This window comes from Carassius auratus, chromosome 24 (genome assembly GCF_003368295.1).
Source record: "Carassius auratus strain Wakin chromosome 24, ASM336829v1, whole genome shotgun sequence".
Lineage (NCBI taxonomy): Eukaryota > Metazoa > Chordata > Actinopteri > Cypriniformes > Cyprinidae > Carassius > Carassius auratus.
Window position 1 is genome coordinate 20,895,352 of NC_039266.1, and position 23,662 is coordinate 20,919,013.

General features: G+C 36.6%; 1 protein-coding gene across 1 annotated transcript; it reads right to left on the reverse strand.

Moving 5' to 3' along the window:
* Positions 1-365: 365 nt before the first annotated feature.
* Positions 366-10,325, reverse strand: LOC113042579 (formin-like protein 1). Its single transcript, XM_026201525.1, has 17 exons — positions 10,248-10,325; positions 9,265-9,375; positions 8,645-8,794; positions 8,191-8,292; positions 7,880-8,114; positions 6,913-7,068; positions 6,638-6,762; positions 5,705-5,907; positions 5,393-5,627; positions 4,930-4,998; positions 4,762-4,842; positions 4,389-4,518; positions 3,642-3,805; positions 3,463-3,564; positions 2,302-2,409; positions 2,100-2,214; positions 366-763 (listed from the first exon to the last, which is right to left on the reverse strand). Exons 1-17 carry the CDS (start codon positions 10,287-10,289, stop codon positions 663-665), a joined length of 2,229 nt encoding a protein of 742 aa, XP_026057310.1. The 5' UTR covers positions 10,290-10,325; the 3' UTR covers positions 366-662.
* Between the last annotated feature and the right edge of the window lie 13,337 nt (positions 10,326-23,662).

Here is a 23,662-nt window from a genome sequence, read left to right on the forward strand (position 1 = left end):
AAAAAAAAAAAAAATTGATTGTTCACAGTTTTTATTTTTTTATTTTAAAATTTAAGCACATTCAGATTCTTCAAAATTATTTTTTGCATTTTGAGTTGAAATATGAAATATACAACCATGTTCAAATTTTTCAAATTTCTTTTTTTTCTTCTTTTAATTTTGGAGCAAAATATGAAATATTAAAGAATGTTCAGATTCTTTTTTTTTTTACATTTTGGGGCGAAATATGCATGTTTACATTTTTCAAATTTCTTTCCTTTTAATTTTGGTGCAAAGTATGAAATATGCAAGCACATTCAAATTCTTCAAATTTCTTTTTCAATTTTGGGCTGAAATATGAAATATAAAAACACTTTTTTAATTTCTTTTTTTTTCTTTAACTTTGATGCAGAGTATTAAATATACACGCTTGTTCAAATTCTTCACATTTCAGAAATTCGTAACATTTTGGGGTGAGATATGAAATATACAAGCACACGTTCTTGAAAGGTTTCTTGAGATTGACTATAAAGTTGTTAAATAAATTGTACATAAATAGTACAGCTTTTATAATTTAAATACAAATAGCTTAATTTTGCTTGTGGTTAAATATTTCTTGTAAACTGTTTTTGGCCTCGTGTGTAATGTGGGTTCATCACAGGATGCTTTGAGCTGTGTGTGTTTCACAGAGAGATGTCGGACGACACGGGAAGCTGCTGAGCTGGTTTCCATTTGGCGCTTCGTCTTCCTCCGTCTGCTCTGATGTATGGCTGGTTCCTTAAATCTACACACACACACACACACACACACACACAGTCAGAAACCCCCCGATGAAGATATCGGAAGATCTTTGAGCTTTTCAAAAACTTGACAGAAAGGGAAACATCAGAGATCTACACGGAGGAACTGAGGGAGACGCTTGCAGGAAGCTGAGTGTTACTGAAGAGCGATACCTTCAGAGACAGAAGAGAGGAAATAAGAGACAGTTATAAAGCAGAAGTCCCATCGCAGAAACCCGAATCACAGAGCAGACGAGACGAGCGCTTCCCAGAACGAGCCGTAAACGGCACCGCCTGCAGAGCTGAGGACCAGACAGAGAGAGAAACGTGACAGGAAAGAAGACAGACAGACTAAATACACAATCTAGAACATCAGAGTGAATCAAATAACACACAAAATGATTGAAGAAAGAATTAGAATATAGGCCAAGAATCCCAAGAAGCACCAGGAAGAACGATGAACACTAGGAGTTGAATTCTGTATCAATGTACAGTAAAACTAATGTAGTATAAACAAATTTCAATTTACATTTTTAAATTTCTAATAATTTTTTTTAGAAATATTTCTGATATTTTCACAGTAGCTATAAATGGGTCTATCCAAAATGAAAAATATAGTATATTTTTATATTTATAGTTAAGAAATACTATATAGTTATAATGTTTTAAAAATATAAATAAAACATTTATTATATAAACTGGCCTTTATACAAACATTTTAAAAATAAATAAATTTCAATATATTTATTATAAATATTATTACTTTTAGATTTAAATTATAATATAAATACATTTATACAAATGTATATAATATAAATATATTTCAACATATTTATAGTTTATAAATATTATATTTACATTTTTATTATTTGTATTGTACAAGTGGGTCTTTTATGCTTATATTTATTAATATATATATATATATATATATATATATATATATATATATATATATATATATATATATATATATATATATATATATATATATATATAGACATTATAAATATTGTCAATATTATAAATGTGTATAAAATATTATCTACGTTTTCTTTTCTTTTAAGCTGACATCATCTCTTTCTACTCACCGTTATATAAAACTATGGCTGTCAGTAGAATAAAAGAATTATTTAGAAAGCAGAATGTCAAATTTAGTCAGTTGCACTTGTTTTAATTTTTGTAATTTAACTGATTTATATTATATTTAATTTAATTTGAGTTTTTCCCTGAATGTTTGGCATAGAGGTATGCACTGGGTTTAGTTTTCACCATTTATAATACAACCCCTAACAATGGTAGAATCACATTGAAAGTTAGGGCACTGGTTTTCTTCAGCCTGACCTGTGATGATGTCCTCGATGGCTCCGTCTCTGCCCTCTCTCACGAGCGGCGTCATCTGCCTGCGCTTCAGCTCTGCGATCAGATCCACCTGAGGGAAGCCTGGCATCACCGGCATCTGAACACATCAATCAACAAACCTGTGAGACCTTGATGCTTTACTTCCTGTTCTCCGGTGCTTCTGTGTCTGTCTGTGGCACATTACCCTGTTAGACACAGCAGTGTTCACAGGAGAGTCAGGGATGTGTAAATCTGAGCCCAAATCAGTCTCAGAGATTCTCTTCCTCCGCTGTTCGTTCTCCTGTTCGGCCAGCTACAGAGAAAGAGAGACTCGTCCATCAATCAACACGCAGGAGGAACAACTGGAAAACTATATTTGTACAAAGCAGCATGAAAGTAACATACTGTCTATACACTAGATCAGGAGAAAGGGACTGTTAGAAATAGTATGCTAAAGGGTGGGATCTTTACAGGGTTTTTGAAGTAATTATTGTTGAAATAACCCTTATAATATATTTTAGCAAGCATGACAAATAAAAATGACAAAAACGGATAAAGACAACAATTTTGATGTTGTCTTTATCCGTTTTTGTCATTTTTCTTCTTTTTTCTAATTTATTTGGAATTTATGATTTGTTTATAAAAATAAATAAATGTATGTTTATTGTACTGTAGTTGTAATCTTTTTATTACTTAAAAGTTATTTATTTCAGTTAGTTAGCAAAAAGCAGCAGCATTTGGAATTATTAAATTTTAGTTTTTTATTTAATATTAAGATTTTATTTAGAGATTTTTGTCATTTTTGTAAGTATTCTTGTTCTTATGTATTTTTTATTTAGTCATTATTATTAATAGTAGTAACAGTATGTAAATATTTATCATTTTTTATTTTAGTCATTTTTAGTCATTTATTTCAATTACTTGCCAAGGTACCATTTAAATCTTTTTTGGTTTTTAAATCTAATATTTATAATATATTTTATTTCAGCTTTATTGTGATTACTGAAAACAATTTTAATATGTTTTATTATATTTAACAATAACAACCCTTGTTTATGGGCTAAATATACTTTCATGAAGGGTTGATGCACTGAAATAGATAGATAGATAGATAGATAGATAGATAGATAGATAGATAGATAGATAGATAGATAGATAACTAAAAAAAATTATGGCATACATTTTATAATACCATTTCTACATAAAATTGTGTAATAATTTCTTCGTAATTATTTGTGAAACACCGAGTGAAACTTGGTTCAAAAAAAGAAAAGAAATTCTGCATGTCTTTGTTATTTGAATCTCTCATTACCAGGATGATATATGCTGATGTGACATGAGCACAAGGTAATAATTTTTTGATTACCTTATATGCTTTAATAAATCTGGCAAAAACAGGGAAGAAAACAGAAGGAGGCGTGGATTTGGGATCCTCTCCGAAATACTCCACCACTGAGTGAAAGACCTCCTGTAGAGACACACAGACGATCCAGTCATTCACTGTAGTTCAGAAAAGATTTCACACACAACTGAATTCATCTCCACCTCTGCAGTTTTGCTGTCTTTGACCACAGAGTCCAGCAGACTGCCGTTACTGGACATGAAGTTTGTGAGGACAGCGCTGTCTTTCTGCTGGAGATATTCCCTTCGAACCACCTCCATTCCCTTCTCCAGAGATCGAACATCTGCAAGGATGCTGTCCTGAGAGACTGAGAGAAACATGCAGGTCAGAGTAGATGCTTTCAGCAGATGCTTTCAGCAGACTTACAACCTTTAGATCACCAGCCTGGAATTTTGGCTTTGATTGTTCTGATTATCTTTGTTTAGTTTTTAATCAATGCAAATATTATTTTATATTATTTAAGTGTGCTTTATCATAGGAAGACAAACATTTTACATTTTCATTTAATAAAACTATTAAGTAAAAATGTATATAATAGTTTATACATTTATGTTATTAATATATTTATCTAAAATGTTTTATAAATAATTAAAATATTAAATAATAATATAAACAAGAAGAAAAAATGTTTTAGCAACTCTAAACTTTATTTTATTTAATTAATTAATTAATTAATTAATTAATTTATTTATTTATTTATTTGTATTATTATTTATTTTATTTTATTTTAATTAAAATAAAAGTTATACATATAATTATGTTAAATATATTACATTTTAAAAAATAATTTAGATTATAAAATAGATTTTTTTAAATAATTAAAAAAATAATACACACTTAGAGTTGTAGTGGTGAGCTGATGTGAATATGTGTTTATGTTCAACGCTCACCCAGTGCAGCTTTATCCAGACAGTGTAGTTCAGTGTGAAAGTTGTGCAGCTGAGGATATTTCTCTTGTATGATGCTGACGATGAAATGCAGGAGTGTCAGTTTTCGATCTGTGGATTTCATGTCCAGAAGCTGAGAGTGTAAATAAGAGAGATGCGCGATAAATTCACATATAATTTATCATGAACTTATCAGATTTAATGCAATGTAAGTCAGTTTGGATAAAAGTTTGTACCAAATGCATAGATGTAAATTTATATGTGTATTTCATGTGTAAGTCAAATATGATTTTTAATTTAATTAACTAAACTTACATAACATACATTTAAAAAAAATAAAAAAAGAGAAAAAAATTGTAAAGAGGTTTTGTCTGACCAGGTCCAGACTTTGGAGTCGAAATCCATATGCTGATCCTCTCTTCTCACTGTTCATGTAATTCCCAAATGCAAGAATGATCTAGACATAAAAAAAAAAAAAAAAAAAAAAAGATTAGCTTTCACTGCACAAATGATTTTTTTCCAGAAGAAAATGTATTCTCTTTACCTCTAGAATCTTCTTGAGTTTGCTGGAGGATTTGATTGACATGGATGCAGCAATGATGGCATTTAATTGCTGTAAAATAAGACCAGGATTTTTTATATATATTTTCGTTTAAAGTTAAATTCAAGAATGCATTCTCCTTATATAACATTGCCTTTCAAGGAAAGTCTGTTCACCAAGTCTTATCTAGATGAATGGGGGAATCCTGAAATCTCACAATTATATTATACATTTCAAATCAGCAAAAAAATCTGAAATAAACTGCTTAAAATTGTTTATTTATTCATTATTTTTTTTGCAGGCTAGACCGCGCTTCAAACAGCAGCTGCGGTGACGCAATGACTTTACCAATCAGCGATTGGCTGTTTAAATCAGAAGGCGGGACTATTCTGCCATGCTGTGCTTTGCAGTTTCTCCCATTCATAAGTAATAGGACTGAAGTGTATTCTCTGATGGATTCACTGACAGGCTTTATTAGCAGGATGCTCTCGCTGAAGTTGCCCATGAAGGTCAGAGTGCTGATTCTCTGTGCCAGACGCGGGATCTTGCTGAAGGCCACCATGAATCGGTCCTCCTCCGACAGCTCCTGCAGGGGGCGCCCTTCACGCTCGTATTTCTCAATCAACCTCAGCTCATAATCCGACGGGATGAAACGCTCCAGCAGCTCCAGAAAGTCAGAGTTTAGCAAATCAAGATTATACCTGCACACAGGGAGTTTTGGGATTAGTTTGAAACATGCAACTTTTGGTTGCATCAAAATTGTGTCTTTTGTACACACGTTTGGATCGCAGTGCAGATCTGCGCAGTGCTCATGCCTACTTTCCGCAGCGTGATGGCGAGGTTTTTGGCCCTGTTGGGCTCCAGCAGTGCGATTTTACTGGATGCTTTATGAGCCGCTTTCACCTTCAGAGTGCCGACATCCACAGGTGCAGACTGAGCTTTAGTTTTAAACAACTCCTCAAAGACGTCCATATTCAGCTCCTTCAGACAGAGCAAAGACAGAGAGGCGACTCACATCAGCTTTAGTTTCTCAAATAAACTCTGATGATAAATGTTAAGCTAATTCTAACAGCTTAAGACTATTCATAAAACATTTAGCATATTTTTTTTTACATTAAAATAGCATGCATAAATGTTTGAATTTTGTATTTTTTATATATATTGTATATATAAATATGTTATAAATTATTTACAATTATATTTTAAAAACAAAAAGGCAAAAATAAATAAATAAATGCATTCATATCAGCCAGGTTAGAATCACAAACAAAGAAGGAAAGACTTGCCCTAAAACATTTAGTATTTTTGTAATAATAACATAATATATATATATACACACACACACAAACACACACACACACACACACACATATATAGAATATATATAGAATATTTTCTATATAAATATATATTTTATAAACAATTAAAATTAATTAATAATTAAAGAAAAAAGCAGCTCATGTTTCTAGCAACTCTTATTTTAGGCAGCCCTGTTTAATGCATTTAAACAAAAATAAAATGTATAAATATAAAAACCAAAAATTTAATTAATTTTTCAACATTTTATATAAAAAAATATTTTATAAATAATTAAACAATATATTTAAAGTAGAAAAAAGCACAAAGCAGCAAAGGTTTATAATGGGTAATACTCTTCAGGTGCCTCTATTTCATACATTTCAATCAGTCGAGTTAAAACGACAGAACTGACCCCAAGCACACTTTCATCATCCAGCTCTGTGAAGACGGTGCCGGCCACCTGTTCCTCCATTAGAGCCTGCCAGTTAAGCAGTGGCATGCGATACTTGGTCTTGATTGGCTTCTTACCTTTTACACCTTAAACACACACACACACACACACACACAGAGGGAAGAAACGCAAGCAAATCTTTCAGTGCAATGTGCACAGCTTCACTTTTCATTCAAAATCATTCCAACATCTTATAGTTTTGTTGTACAATACAGGACTGTCATCATTTCACTCACCTGTCTGTACACTTCCTGTCCTTCCAGGCACAGGTGAAGGGGGCGGGGCTACACTCATAGGGGGCGGAGGAGGAGGTGGTGGTGGAGGGGCGGGGGCAGGAGGAGGGGGCGGAGACTGCATCACAGGCGAGGCCTTTATTTCTGTGATACTATTATCTTGGAGTTCAAAGAGAAGATAATTATTTATTTTTTAGTTAGCAGAAAGATAGTATTCATGGAAATAAAATATTCATATGAGCATATATTACATTGCTAAAAGTTTTTAAAATACATAAGATTTTATAATAATCTAAAAAAATTGTACAAAGAAGTGGTTGTTCACTTGTTTTGCTTCATGGTCCATATTATATTATATTATATTATATTATATTATATTATATTATATTATATTATATTATATTATATTATATTATATTATATTATATTATATTATATTATATTATATTATTATATTATATTATATTAATTAATTAGGTTAACCTTCGTCTAACTGTGTTTTAGTATTATACTATTATGTTTTTGTTAATATTTAAAAACATTTTAGATTTTCACATTTTCTACACAATTTTCTTCACAATTTTTATTGGTTGTGTTTTTTTATTCTTTATGGTAATTTTTTTTTTCATATTTAGTTTCAGCTATTTTAGTACATCAAGTTAAACTAAATGAAAATGAGAAATGTTAAAGCTGAAATAAAATGTTTGCATTTTTTACATTAAAAATTGTTTCAATGTTTATATTGCAACAAAATTTATTATTATTTATTTATTATTTATATTTGTTTTATTGTATTGTTTTAGTTTCACTTAACGATAATAACCCTGTTTGGAAATATAAAAAAAAATTAATAATACAAAAGTATAGAACATCTTTATAAATAAAAAAGTACCATTAGAATTAAATAGAAATTATATAGAAAATGATGATGTAATTGTAACACTGGTTAGATGTATTTCTGGATCTTCACCTGTTATGTTAGCAGCTGGCATAATGTGTAATTCCAGAGAGCCGGATTGGGATCTGTCCATGCGGATCAGACCTCGGTCCAGCAGAACCTGGGCCATCTTCTCCAGCTCGGACAGAGCTTCAGCAGAGCGCTGTCTCTCTCTCTCTCGCTCCTGCTCCTTCTCACTGTATATCTCTCTCTCTTTCTCCTTCTGCTGCAGCTGAGAGAGCTGAGCCTGTGTCTCCTTCACACTGTCCTGGAAACACACATGAAAGCTTCACAGCCTGGAAACAGGAGTAAAAGTAAGTGTGTGTTTTAGCAAAGTGTGTTACCTTCAGAAGCTCCACCTCTTTCCTACTCTGTATGAGCTGTTTCTCCAGTTCAGACGTCTTCTCCACAGCTTCACTCTCACACTGCTGCAGTCTAGTGTTTAACTGATTTACACAACACACACTCAGTGCTTTAATATGATTTAGTGTGTATACTTATTCATTTACATTAATAAATATGATGTGCATTATGTTGCATTAAACCAAAATAGAATTAAACCAAAGTGCTTTACAAGATAGATAGATAGATAGATAGATAATATAATTGAATAAATAACAAAAATAATTGAAAATAAAAATGCATCTATTCCATTCAGTGCATTTTTATTTTATTATTATATATAATGCATTTTGTTGTTGTTGTAGTCAAACAGCAGATGTACTTGAAAACATTTATATCAGAACTGGACAGAAAGATTGCAGTAATGTTGTGTGTGTTTGGGGTGTGTGTGTGTACCTGTGTGTTTTGTTCTTGTAGCTCCTCTAGATGTTCCATTATTGTGTTTTTGGCCTCGGCGTCCTCTAGCATCGCTCCTACATCAAACACATTATCCAGATACGCTTGAATCTGCACCTGCAGCCTCTCGCTCTCAGTGACGGTTAACTTCTACACACACACACACACAAAACAATTCACACATTAAAAACAGTAAGATTGTGAAACATAACTAAACTGTTCTCTATGTGAGTATACTGCAAAATATAATTTATTTTTGTGATTTAAAGCTGTATTTTCAGCGTCATCACTCCAGTCTTCAGTATCACATGATCCTTCAGAAATCATTCTGATATACTGATTTGCTTTCTTCAAGAAACATTCCTGCTACTTACTGCAGCTATTTTCTTTTTTTCTGGGAACAATGATACATTTTTTAGGACACTCTGATGAGTACACCGTTCAAAAGAACAGCATTTATTTGAAATACAAATATTTTGTAACATTATAAATGTCTTTACAGTAGTGTCACTTTTGATCAATTTAATGCATCCTTGCTGAATAAAAGTATGAATGTATTTCATTCTTTCAAAAAAAAAAAAAAAAAAAAAAGCTCAAAACCTTGAACAGTAGTTGCTCACCTCCAGATAGCTGTCTAGTCCCAGTTGTGTAAACTCATACTGTAAATACACTCGGAAGTTCATGTTCTCTTCTGAGTGCACTACAATGTTGATAAACTGCATACAAGCCACCTAGAGGTGAGAAGGGGAACATATACTGATCAGTTTTCCTCACACTCATGAAAGGTCAATAACAACAGGAGAAACCTTAATCTATGTCTGGAATGTGAAAAGTATGTGGTGTTAATATAGTGAATTTGTGAGAAAATTATTAAAATACATTTTAATCATATGATTATTAAAGCTGCAGTCGGTAACTTTTGACGCTCTAGTGGTTAATAAACAGAACTGCTTGCGTCTTGCGGAAGAACATTGTAGCCGGAACTACTTCTCTCTGTTTATGTCTATGTAGAATCACAAAGGTACTGGGTTACTCCGCCGCGGTGCCCCCGAAGCAATCTAAAATAGTCCGAATATAAACACTTATTATAGGTGCACCCTAGTGATTCAGGACAAGCTAAAAACACGGTTTGGAAAATGGATTCATGGTGTACTCGCTTATTATATAAATTTTTCTACATTTTGAACACAAACAAAGTTACGGACCGCAGCTCTGATTGGTTGTTTCTTAATGGGAGCGATGTATTTTCTGCAAATGGCAATAGGACACTGGGAGGAGCCATAGGAGCTTGATTTTTTTCACAGATTATCTGTCTCATATTCTACTGTCAGGACATAATGACAGGTTTAAAAATATGTAAAATATATATTTTTACAAAAGTTACCTACTACAGCTTTAATACATACCTGTATATACGTTCTGCTTGTCCTAAAGTGGAAAGGTTCTCAAGAATGACTGATAATTAAGTCAATGTACAAAAAGGGCCTTAAATATAGATGTCTGTTGTGCTCCTTCATCCTTTTTGTTAAGCTAAATACTGTACAGTCAGTGTAAGAATCTTAAAATGAAAACATATGAAGCATTTTATACAGTAGGTCCTCACCATGAAATCAATGTTGTTGTCCTCATTTCTGAAATACTCCATGAGTTTCTCAAATCTGTTTTTCTCTCCACACACCTGCATGAACATACAGACACATTTACTGTATTTGAGTTTACTGTTCAGTACTTGACCATAAAGTAAGAACATTTTACTAAGAGACCTTCAGTGATATTTGATGTCACATGATCATTTATCATCTGAAAATATATTACTGGATCCATTATCTGTATCTAATTATTAGTTCTTGCAATATATGGCGTGTTATATTTTTATAGAAAGTATTTGCATTCATAGAAACAATGGAAACAATGGGAAATCCCTAAGCAGATGAGGTCTATTTTTGTTTCGGTTTTCGCTGTAGATTGTGTAGTCCTTTCTGCTTTCACTGATATGCATCTGAATCAACTCCCACACAAAATGTCTTTGTGACAATAAGCGCACAGACCTTCAGAATGAGGTGCATGAGCTTGCGAGCTGATCATGTGTCTTTATAAAGGGAACGATCTAGTTCTGTCATGTCTGTGTCTCTCGTGTAACGGCTGATATCACAGAATGAGCTTCAGGTTACTGGAGTTTAACTGCAAATCAGACACAGTGTCTGTGTTCATTCAGCGTCTGAGAGAAAAACTGAAGAGTTTGGGTGAGGATTTATATCCTTCAAATTAGGCTATTAGACATTATCTGATTAAATGTAAATATTTGTCACATATTATGTTACAATATTATTACTCATATATGTGGTCCTAAAAAGTATTTGGATGCCATACTTAAAAATGTATGAATTAATACAATTAAAAAAACATTTAATTTATTATTTCTGATAATATTATGTCTTGGCATATTATATGTGATTATATTTTATTACTTTTTTATTTTTTATTATTTTTATAATACATAATTGGTATTGTAAATTTTGTATTATTGATTATTATAGTTATGTATTATTATATGATTAGGTATTTTTAGGGCCCGAGCACCGAGGTGCGAGGACCCTCTTGTATCTGCTTTGTTTTTTATTAGGGCCCGAGCACCGATGGTGTGAGGACCCTCTTGGAATTGCTCCGTTTATTAGGGCCCGAGCACCGATGGTGTGAGGACCCTCTTGGAATTGCTCCGTTTATTATTATTATTATTAGGGCCCGAGCACCGATGGTGTGAGGACCCTATTGGAATTGCTCCGTTTATTATTATTATTATTCCGCTTCTCCAAAATGAATCGCATTTTTGAGGGCCTAAACATGCTCAAAAAGTCACCAAATTTTGCACACGCCTCCGAACTGGCGAAAATTTACGTCTGATATGGGTTTCAGAAGTGAGCGTGGTAAAATGGCTCGACAGCGCCACCTATGCACGTTCAGCGGTGTGCGCCTCGAGCTACATTTCACGTACATGTATGAAAATCGGTACACACATGTAACACATCAATACCTACAAAAAAGACTCTTGGAGCAAAATTCTAAACCCAACAGGAAGTCGGTTATTTTTAATATTATGAGCAAATTTTGTGTCATTTTTGCCATTTCCATGCATTGTATTTTAACGAACTCCTCCTAGAGATTTCTTCAAATCAACACCAAATTTGGTATGCCTAATCTAAAGGCCTTTGCGATGATAAATTGCGAAGATTTTGAGTTTTCGTTGAAGGGCGTGTCCGTGGCGGCCTGGCGAATTTCGATGACTCGCCATGAAAAATGAAGTTGCTATAACTCAGACATACAATGTCCAATCTGCCCCAAACTTCACATGGTTGATAAGACTCTGGAACAGAATAGATTGACATGCCCATATGCAGTTATAGTCATAGCGCCACCTATTGGCAACAGGAAGTGACATATTTTATGCTGCGAAGAACTACTCCTAGAAATTTTATGACATCAATGTCTTTTTTGTGGTCAGTCTAATCTAAAGGCCTGTGTGATGTTAAGTTGTGAAGATCTTGAGTTTTTGTTAAAAGGCGTGTCCATGGCGTCGTCACGAAGTTTGATGTCTCGCCATGGGAATAAAAGATGTTATAACTCAGGCATAAAATGTCCGATCATCCCCAAACTGCACATGTGTGATAAGAGTCCTGGCCTGAACACATCTGAAGGCCAAAATTCCATCAGTTGTGGCAAAATGGCTCGATAGCGCCACCTATACACTTTCAACAGAGTGCGCCTCGAGCTATGTTTCACGTACATGTACATAAATCGGTATACACATGTAACACACCAATACCTACAAAAAAGTCTCTTGGCACGAAATCCGAATCCCAACAGGGAGTCGGTTATTTAGAATTTTCTCTGCAAAATTGGCGTTGTTTTTGCCATTTTCAGGGGTTGTACTTTAACGAACTCCTCCTAGAGATTTATTCAGATCAACAACAAACTTGGTCAGTGTAATCTTAGGCCCTTTGCGATGTTAAATTGCAAAGATTTTGAGGTTTCGTTAAAGGGCGTGTCCATGGCGGCCTGACAAATTTCGATGTTTCGCCATGAAAAAAGAAGTTGCTGTTACTCAGACTTACAATGTCCAATCTGCCCCAAACTTCACATGTTAGATAAGACTTCTGCCCTTAACAGATCTACATGCCCATATTCAGTTATAGTCATAGCGCCACCTGCTGGCAACAGGAAGTGACATATTGTATGCTGTGACAAACTACTCCTAGAATTTTTTTGAGATTAATGTATTTTTTGTAGTCAGTCTAATCTAAAGGCCTGTGCAATGTTAACTTGTGGAGATCTTGAGTTTTGTTAAAGGGCATGTCCATGGCGTCATGACAAATTTTGATGTCTCACCACAGCAAGCGAAGTTGTTGTAACTCAGGCATAATTTGTTCGTTCTTCCCCAAACTTCACATGTTCGATAAGAGTCCTGCCCTGAACACATCTGAAGGCCAATAGTCCATTATAATGAGAGCACCACCTACTGGCAACACAAAGATTGGCACAAATATGGAGTAAACTTTGATATATTCCACTTATATTTATGAGTTTAAATGCATGTTTCTCACCGTTCACCTATTTACTAAAGCCACTCGCTGCCGGTGAGCCCGGGTGCGAGGGCCCGTTCATCGCTGCTTGCAGCTTTAATTATTATTATACTTCTCCAAAATGAATCGCATTTTTGAGGGCCTAAACATACTCAAAAAGTCATGAAACTTTGCACACACCTCAGAACTGGCGAAAATTTACATCTGATATGGGTTTCAGAAGTGGGTGTGGCAAAATGGCTCGACAGCGCCACCTATACACGTTCAACGGTGTGCGCCTCGAGCTATGTTTCACGTACATGTATGAAAATCGGTACACATGTGTAACTCTCCAGCACCTACAAAAAAGTCTCTTAGAACAAAATTCTAAACCCAACAGGAAGTTGGTTATTTTTAATATTATGAGCAAATTTTGTGTCATTTTTGCCATTTCCATGCGTTGTATTTTAACGAACTCCTCCTACAGACTTATTCAGATCAACACCAAGTTTGGTATGCCTAATCTAAAGGCCTTTGCGATGTTAAATTGCGAAGATTTTGAGTTTTCGTCGAAGGGCGTGTCAGTGGCGGCCTGGCGAATTTCGATGATTCGCCATGAAAAATGAAGTTGCTATAACTCAGACATACAATGTCCAAACTGCCCCAAACTTCACATGGTTGATAAGACTCTGAAACTGAATAGATTGACATGCCCATATTTAGTTATATTCATAGCGCCACCTATTGGCAACAGGAAGTGTCATATTTTACGCTGCGAAGAACTACTCCTAGAAATTTTATGACATCAATGTCTTTTTTGTGTTCAGTCTAATCTAAAGGCCTGTACGATGTTAAATTGTGAAGATCTTGAGTTTTCGTTAAAGGGCGTGTCCATGGCGTCATGTCAAAGTTCGATGTCTCGCCATGGGAGTAGAAGTTGTTGTAACTCAGGCATAAAATATCAGATCTTGCCCAAACTTCACATGTGTGATAAGAGTACTGACCTGCACACATCTGGAGGCTAATATTCCATTGGGTGTGGCAAAATGGCTCGATAGCGCCACCTATACCTTTTCAATGGAGTGCGCCTCGAGCTACATGTCATGTACATGTACGAAAATCGGTAAACATATGTAACACACCAATAGCTACAAAAAAGTCTCTTGGTACGAAATCCGAATCCCAACAGGAAGTCGGTTATTTTTAATTTTCCCTGCAAAATTGGTGTTGTTTTTGTCATTTTCAGGGGTTGTATTTTAACGAACTCCTCCTAGAGATTTATTCAGATCAACACCAAACTTGGTCAGTGTAATCTAAAGCCCTTTGCGATGTTAAATTGCGAAGGAATTGAGGTTTCGTTAAAGGGCGTGTCCATGGCGGCCTGACAAATTTCGATGATTCGCCATGAAAATGATGGTGCCATAACTCAGACATACAATGTCCAATCTGCCCCAAACTTCACATGTTTGATAAGACTCTTGACCTGAACAGATCTACATGCCAATATTCAGTTATAGTCATAGCGCCACCTATTGGCAACAGGAAGTGACATATTTTACACTGTGACAAACTACTCCTAGAAATTTTATGACATTAATGTCTTTTTTTGTGGTCAGTCTAATCTAAAGACCTGTGTGATGTTTAGTTGTGAAGATCTTGAGTTTTTGTTAAAAGGTGTGTCCATGGCGCCATGACGAAGTTCGATGTCTCGCCATGGGAATAAAAGATGTTATAACTCAGGCATAAAATGTCCGATCTTGCCCAAACTTCACATGTGTGATAAGGGTCCTGGCTTGAACACATCTGAAGGCCAATATTCCATTATAACGATAGCGCCACCTGCTGGCAACAGGAAGATTGGCACACTTATGGAATAAACTTTGATATATTGCACTTATGTTTATGAGTTTAAATGCATATTTCTCAACGTTCACCTTTTTACTAAAGCCACACGATGGCGGTGAGCCCGGGTGCGAGGGCCCGTTCATCGCTGCTTGCAGCTTTAATTATTATTATTATTATTATTATTATTATTATTATTAGGGCCCGAGCACCGATGGTGTGAGGACCCTCTTGGAATTGCTCCGTTTATTATTATTATTATTATTATTATACTTCTCCAAAATGAATCGCATTTTTGAGGGCCTAAACATACTCAAAAAGTCATGAAACTTTGCACACACCTCAGAACTGGCGAAAATTTACATCTGATATGGGTTTCAGAAGTGGGTGTGGCAAAATGGCTCGACAGCGCCACCTATACACGTTCAACGGTGTGCGCCTCGAGCTATGTTTCACGTACATGTATGAAAATCGGTACACATGTGTAACTCTCCAGCACCTACAAAAAAGTCTCTTAGAACAAAATTCTAAACCCAACAGGAAGTTGGTTATTTTTAATATTATGAGCAAATTTTGTGTCATTTTTGCCATTTCCATGCGTTGTATTTTAACGAACTCCTCCTACAGACTTATTCAGATCAACACCAAGTTTGGTATGCCTAATCTAAAGGCCTTTGCGATGTTAAATTGCGAAGATTTTGAGTTTTCGTCGAAGGGCGTGTCAGTGGCGGCCTGGCGAATTTCGATGATTCGCCATGAAAAATGAAGTTGCTATAACTCAGACATACAATGTCCAAACTGCCCCAAACTTCACATGGTTGATAAGACTCTGAAACTGAATAGATTGACATGCCCATATTTAGTTATATTCATAGCGCCACCTATTGGCAACAGGAAGTGTCATATTTTACGCTGCGAAGAACTACTCCTAGAAATTTTATGACATCAATGTCTTTTTTGTGTTCAGTCTAATCTAAAGGCCTGTACGATGTTAAATTGTGAAGATCTTGAGTTTTCGTTAAAGGGCGTGTCCATGGCGTCATGTCAAAGTTCGATGTCTCGCCATGGGAGTAGAAGTTGTTGTAACTCAGGCATAAAATATCAGATCTTGCCCAAACTTCACATGTGTGATAAGAGTACTGACCTGCACACATCTGGAGGCTAATATTCCATTGGGTGTGGCAAAATGGCTCGATAGCGCCACCTATACCTTTTCAATGGAGTGCGCCTCGAGCTACATGTCATGTACATGTACGAAAATCGGTAAACATATGTAACACACCAATAGCTACAAAAAAGTCTCTTGGTACGAAATCCGAATCCCAACAGGAAGTCGGTTATTTTTAATTTTCCCTGCAAAATTGGTGTTGTTTTTGTCATTTTCAGGGGTTGTATTTTAACGAACTCCTCCTAGAGATTTATTCAGATCAACACCAAACTTGGTCAGTGTAATCTAAAGCCCTTTGCGATGTTAAATTGCGAAGGAATTGAGGTTTCGTTAAAGGGCGTGTCCATGGCGGCCTGACAAATTTCGATGATTCGCCATGAAAAATGATGGTGCATAACTCAGACATACAATGTCCAATCTGCCCCAAACTTCACATGTTTGATAAGACTCTTGACCTGAACAGATCTACATGCCAATATTCAGTTATAGTCATAGCGCCACCTATTGGCAACAGGAAGTGACATATTTTACACTGTGACAAACTACTCCTAGAAATTTTATGACATCAATGTCTTTTTTGTGGTCAGTCTAATCTAAAGACCTGTGTGATGTTTAGTTGTGAAGATCTTGAGTTTTTGTTAAAAGGTGTGTCCATGGCGCCATGACGAAGTTCGATGTCTCGCCATGGGAATAAAAGATGTTATAACTCAGGCATAAAATGTCCGATCTTGCCCAAACTTCACATGTGTGATAAGGGTCCTGGCTTGAACACATCTGAAGGCCAATATTCCATTATAACGATAGCGCCACCTGCTGGCAACAGGAAGATTGGCACACTTATGGAATAAACTTTGATATATTGCACTTATGTTTATGAGTTTAAATGCATATTTCTCAACGTTCACCTTTTTACTAAAGCCACACGATGGCGGTGAGCCCGGGTGCGAGGGCCCGTTCATCGCTGCTTGCAGCTTTAATTAGGGCCCGAGCACCGATGGTGTGAGGACCCTATTGTATCTGCTCTGTTTATTATTATTATTCTTATTCTTCCGCTTCTCCAAAATGAATCGCATTTTTGAGGGCTTAAACATGCTCAAAAAGTCATGAAACTTTGCACACGCGTAAAACCAGGTGAAAATTTTCGTCTGATATAGGATTCAGAAGAGGGTGTGGCAAAATGGCTCGACAGCGCCACCTATACGAAGAAAATCAACAGCCTTCGAGCTATGTTTCACGTACATGCACGAAAATTGGCACACATATGTAACACACCAATACCTACAAAAAAGACTCTTGGAGCAAAATTCTAAAACCAACAGGAAGTCGGTTATTTGTAATATTATGAGCAAATTTTGTGTAATTTTGGTCATTTCCATATGTTGTATTTTAACGAACTCCTCCTAGAGATTTCTTCAAATCAACACCAAATTTGGTATGCCTAATCTAAAGGCCTTTGCGATGTTAAATTGCGAAGATCTTGAGTTTTCGTTGAAGGGCGTGTCCGTGGCGGCCTGGCGAATTTCGATGATTCGCCATGAAAAATGAAGTTGCTATAACTCACACATACAATGTCCAATCTGCCCCAAACTTCACATGTTTGATTAGACTCCGAACCTGAACAGATTGACATGCCCATATTCAGTTATAGTCATAGCGCCACCTATTGGCAACAGGAAGTGACATATTTTAAGCTGCGACGAACTACTCCTAGAAATTTTATGACATCAATGTCTTTTTTGTGGTCAGTCTAATCTAAAGGCCTGTGCGATGTTCAGTTGTGAAGATCTTGAGTTTTCGTTAAAAGGCGTGTTCATGGTGCCGCGACGAAGTTCGATGTCTCGTCATGGGAATAAAAGATGTTATAACTCAGGCATAAAATGTTCGATCTTCCCCAAACTTCACATGTGTGATAAGAGTCCTGGCCTGAACAGATCTGAAGGCCAATATTCCACCGGGTGTGGCAGAATGGCTCTATAGCGCCACCTTTACACTTTCAAAAGAGTGCACCTCGAGCTATGTTTCACGTACATGTACAAAAACTGGTACACACATGTAACTCACCAATATCTACAAAAAAGTCTCTTGGTACGAAATCCGGATCCCAACAGGAAGTCGGTTATTTTGAATTTTCCCTTCAAAATTGGTGTTGTTTTTGCCATTTTCAGGGGTTGTACTTTAACGAACTCCTCCTAGAGATTTATTCAGATCAATACCAAACTTGGTCAGTGTAATCTAAAGCCCTTTGCAATAATAAATTGCGAAGGACTTGAGGTTTCGTTAAAGGGCGGGTCCATGGCGGCCTGACAAATTTCAATGTTTCGCCATGAAAAAGGAAGTTGCTGTAACTCAGACATACAATGTCCAATCTGCCCCAAACTTCAAATGTTGGATAAGACTCTTGACCTGAACAGATCTACATGCCAATATTCAGTTATAGTCATAGCGCCACCTATTGGCAACAGGAAGTTAAATATTTTACACTGCGACAAACTACTCCTAGAAATGTTATGACATCAATGTCTTTTTTGTGGTCAGTCTAATCTAAAGACCTGTGTGATGTTTAGTTGTGAAGATCTTGAATTTTTGTTAAAAGGCGTGTCCATGGCGCCGTGATGAAGTTCAATGTCTCGCCATGGGAATAAAAGATGTTATAAACTCAGGCATAAAATGTCCGATCTTGCCCAAACTTCACATGTGTGATAAGGTTCCTGGCCTAAACAGATCTTAAGGCCAATATTCCATAGAGTGTGGCAAAATGGCTCGATAGCGCCACCTATACACTTTCAACGGAGTGCGTATACACTTTAAACCGAGTGCGCCTCGAGCTATGTTTCATGTACATGTACAAAAATCGGTACACACATGTAACACACCAATATCTACGAAAAAGTCTCTTGGTATGAAATCCGAATCCCAACAGGAAGTCAGTTATTTAGAATTTTCTCTGCAAAATTAGTGTTGTTTTGGCCATTTTCAGGGTTGTACTTTAACGAAACTCCTCCTAGAGATGTATTCAGATCAACACCAAACTTGGTCAGTGTAATCTAAAGCCTTTTGCGATCTCAAATTGCGAAGATCTTGAGGTTTCGTTAAAGGGCGTGTCCATGGCGGCCTGACAAATTTCGATGTTTCGCCATGAAATAGGATGTTGTTCTAACTCATAAAATGGCATAAAATGTCCAATCCTCCCCAAACCTCACATGTTCGATAAAAGTCCTGGCCTGAACACATCTGAAGGGCCAATATTCATTATAATGATAGCGCCACCTGCTGGCAACAGGAAGATTGGCACATATATGGAATAAACATTGATATATTCTACTTATATTTATGAGTTTAAAACGCATATTTCTCAACGTTCACCTATTAACTAAAGCCACTCGCTGCCGGTTAGTCTGGGTGCGAGGGCCCGTTCATCGCTGCTTGCAGCTTTAATTATTATTATTATTCTTCTTCTCCATAATGAAATCGCATTTTTGAAGGCCTAAACATACTCAAAAAGTCATGAAACTTTGCACACACCTCAGAACCGGCGAAAATGTACATATGATATGGGTTTCAGAAGTGGGTGTGGCAAAATGGCTCAACAGCGCCACCTATACACGTTCAACGGTGTGCGCCTCGAGCTACGTTTCATGTACATGTATGAAAATTGGTATACACATGTAACTCTCCAATACCTACAAAAAAGACTCTTGGACCAAAATTCTAAACCCAACAGGAAGTCGGTTATTTTAATTTTATGAGCAAATTTTGTGTCATTTTTGTCATTTCCATGCGTTGTATTTTAACGAACTCCTCCTAGAAATTTCATTCAGATAAACACCAAATTTAGTATGCCTCATCTAAAGGCCTTTGCGATGTTAAATTGCGAAGCTTTTGAGTTTTCGTTAATGGGCGTGTCCGTGGCGGCCCTGGCGAATTTCGATGATTCGCCATGAAAAATGAAGTTGCTATAACTCAGACATACAATGTTCAATCTGCCTCAAACTTCACATGGTTGATAAGACTCTGGAACTGAACAGATTGACATGCATATTCAGTTATAGTCATAGCGCCACCTATTGGCAACAGGAAGTTACATATTTTAATGCTCCGAAAGAACTACTCCCTAGAAATTTTATGACATCAATGTCTTTTTTGTGGTCAATCTAATCTAAAGGCCTGTGCAATGTTAAATTGTGAAGATCTTGAGTTTTCGTTAAAGGGCGTGTCCATGCGCGGTGACAAAGTTCGATGTCTCGCCATGGGAAGTTAGAAAGTTGTTGTAACTCAGGCATAAAATGTCCGATCTTCCCCAAATTCACATGTGTGATAAGACTCCTGGCCTGAACACATCTGAAGGCCAATAATTCTATCAGGTGTGGCAAAATGGCTCGATAGCGCCACCTATACACTTTCAACAGAGTGGCGCCTCGAGCTATGTTTCACGTACATGTACAAAAATCGGTATACACATGTAAACACACCAATACCTACAAAAAAGTCTCTTGGTACGAATCCGAATCCCAACAGGAAGTCGGTTTTTAGAATTTTCTCTGCAAAATTGGCGTGTTTTTGCCATTTCCAGGGGTTGTACTTTAACGAACTCCTCCTAGAGATTTATTCAGATCAACACCAAACTGGTCAGTGTAATCTAAAGCCCTTTGCGATGTTAAATTGCGAAGATCTTTAGATTTTCGTTAAAGGGCGTGTCCATGGCGGCCTGACAAATTTCGATGTTCGCCATGAAAAGGAAGTTGCTGTAACTCAGACATACAATGTCCAATCTGCCCCAAACTTCACATGTTAGATAGACTTCTGCCCTGAACAGATCTACATGCCATTTCAGTTATAGTCATAGCGCCACCTATTGGCAACAGGAACATATTTTACGCTGCGACAACTACTCCTAGAAATTTTTGACATCAATGTCTTTTTTGTGGTCAGTCTAATCTAAAGGCCTGTGCGATGTTAATTGTGGAAGATCTTGAGTTTTTGTTAAAGGGCGTGTCCATGGCGCCATGTCAAAGTTCGATGTCTCGCCATGGGAGTAGAAGTTGTTGTAACTCAGCTCATAAAATGTCAGATCTTGCCCAAACTTCACATGTTTGATAAGAGTCCTGGCCTGAACACATCTGAAGGCCAATATTCCATTGGGTGTGGCAAAATGGGCTCGATAGCGCCCCTATACATTTTCAATGGAGTGCGCCTCGAGCTACATGTCATAATACATGTACAAAAATATCGGTAAACCATATGTAAACACACCAATACCTACAAAAAAGTCTCTTGTACGAAACCCGAATCCCAACAGGAAGTCGGTTATTTTTATTTTTCCCTGCAAAATTGGTGTTGTTTTTGTCATTTTCAGGGGTTTGTATTTTAACGAACTCTCCTTAGAGATTTATTCAGATCAACACCAAACTTGGTCAGTGTAATCTAAAGCCCTTTGCCATGTTAGAATTGCGAAGATCTTGAGGTTTCGTTAAAGGGCGTGTCCATGGCGGCCTGACAAATTTCGATGATTCGCCATGAAAAATGAAGGTGCTATAACTCACACATACAATGTCCAATCCGCCCAAACTTCACATTTTTTGATAAGACTCTACACCTGAACAGATCTACCATGCCCATATTCAGTTATAGTCATAGCGCCACCTATTGGCAACTGGAAGTGACATATTTTACACTGTGACAAACTCTCCTAGAAAATTTATGACATCAATGTCTTTTTTGTGGTCAGTCTAATCTAAAGCCCTGTGCAATGTTTAGTTGTGAAGATCTTGAGTTTTTGTTAAAGGGCATGTCCATGTCGCCATGACGAAGTTTGATGTCTCGCCATGGGATAAAAGGATTGTTATAACTCAGGCATAAAATGTCGATCTTGCCCAACTTCACATGTGTGATAAGGGTCCTGGCTTGAACACATCTGAAGGCCAATATTCCATTATAACGATAGCGCCACCTGCTGGCAACAGGAAAGATTGCACACATATGGAATAAACTTTGATATATTGCACTTATATTTATGAGTTTAAAATGCATATTTCTCAACGTTCACCTTTTTACTAAAGCCACACGATGGCGGTGAGCCCGGGTGCGAGGGCCCGTTCATCGCTGCTTGCAGCTTTAATTATAGGGCCCGAGACCGATGGTGTGAGGACCTTTGGAATGCTCCGTTTATATATTATTATTATTATTTATTATTATTATTATTATTATTCTTCTCTCAAATGAATCGCATTTTTGAGGGCCTAAACATGCTCGAAAAGTCATGAAACTTTGCACACACCTCAGAACTGGCGAAAATTTACGTCTGATATGGGTTTTCAGAAGTGGGTGTGGCAAAATGGCTCAACAGCGCCACCTATACACGTTCAACGGTGTGCGCCTCGAGCTACGTTTCATGTACATGTATGAAAATCGGTATACACATGTAAACTCTCCAATACCTACAAAAAAGTCTCTTGGAGCAAAATCCGAAACCCAACAGGAAGTCGGTTATTCTAATATTATGAGCAAATTTTGTGTCATTTTTGTCATTTCCATGCGTTGTATTTTAACAACGACTCCTCCTAGAGATTCATTCAGATCAACCACAAATTTGGTATGCCTAATCTGAAAGGCCTTTGCGATGTTAAATTGCGAAGCTTTTGAGTTTTCGTTAATGGGCGTGTCCTTGGCGGCCTGGCGAATTTCGATGATCGCCATGAAACAGGAAGTTGCTATAACTCAGACATACAATGACCAATCTGCCCCAACTTCACATGTTTGATGAGACTCCTGACCTGAACAGTTGGACATGCCCATATTCAGTTATAGTCATAGCGCCACCTATTGGCAACAGGAAGTGACATATTTTACACTGCGATGAACTACTCCTAGAAATTTTTATGACATCAATGTATTTTTTTGTGTGTCAGTCTAATCTAAAGGCCTGTGCGATGTTAAGTTGTGAGATCTTGAGTTTTCGTTAAAAGGCGTGTCCATGGCGCCGTCACGAAAAGTTCGATGTCTCGCCATAGGAATAAAAGATGTTATAACTCAGGCATAAAATGTCCGATCTTTCCCCAAACTTCACATGTGTGATAAGAGTCCTGGCCTGAACACATCTGAAGGCCAAATTCCATCAGGTGTGGCAAATGGCTCGATTAGCGCCACCTATACACTTTCAACAGAGTGCGCCTCGAGCTATGTTCACGTACATGTACAAAAATCGGTATATCATCATTGTAAACACCAATAACCTACAAAAAAGTCTCTTGTACGAAATCCGAATCCCAACAGGAAGTCGGTTATTTAGAATTTTCTCTGCAAAATTGGCGTTGTTTTGGTCATTTTCAGGGGTTGTACTTTACACGAACTCCTCCTAGAGATTTATTCAGATCAACACCAAACCTGGTCAGTGTAATCTTAAGCCCTTTGCGATGTTAAATTGCGAAAGATCTTTAGATTTCGTTAAAGGGCGTG

Bases quoted from the DNA above. Each gene is read 5' to 3' on its own strand.
- LOC113042579 (XM_026201525.1), bottom strand. From the start codon at position 10,289: ATGGAGTATTTCAGAAATGAGGACAACAACATTGATTTCATG. The intron at 8,115-8,190 runs GTAACACACTTT...GTGTGTTTCCAG, and splicing joins AAGAGGTGGAGCTTCTGAAG to GACAGTGTGAAGGAGACACA. The intron at 2,215-2,301 runs GTAATGTGCCAC...TGATGTGTTCAG, and splicing joins ACACTGCTGTGTCTAACAGG to ATGCCGGTGATGCCAGGCTT.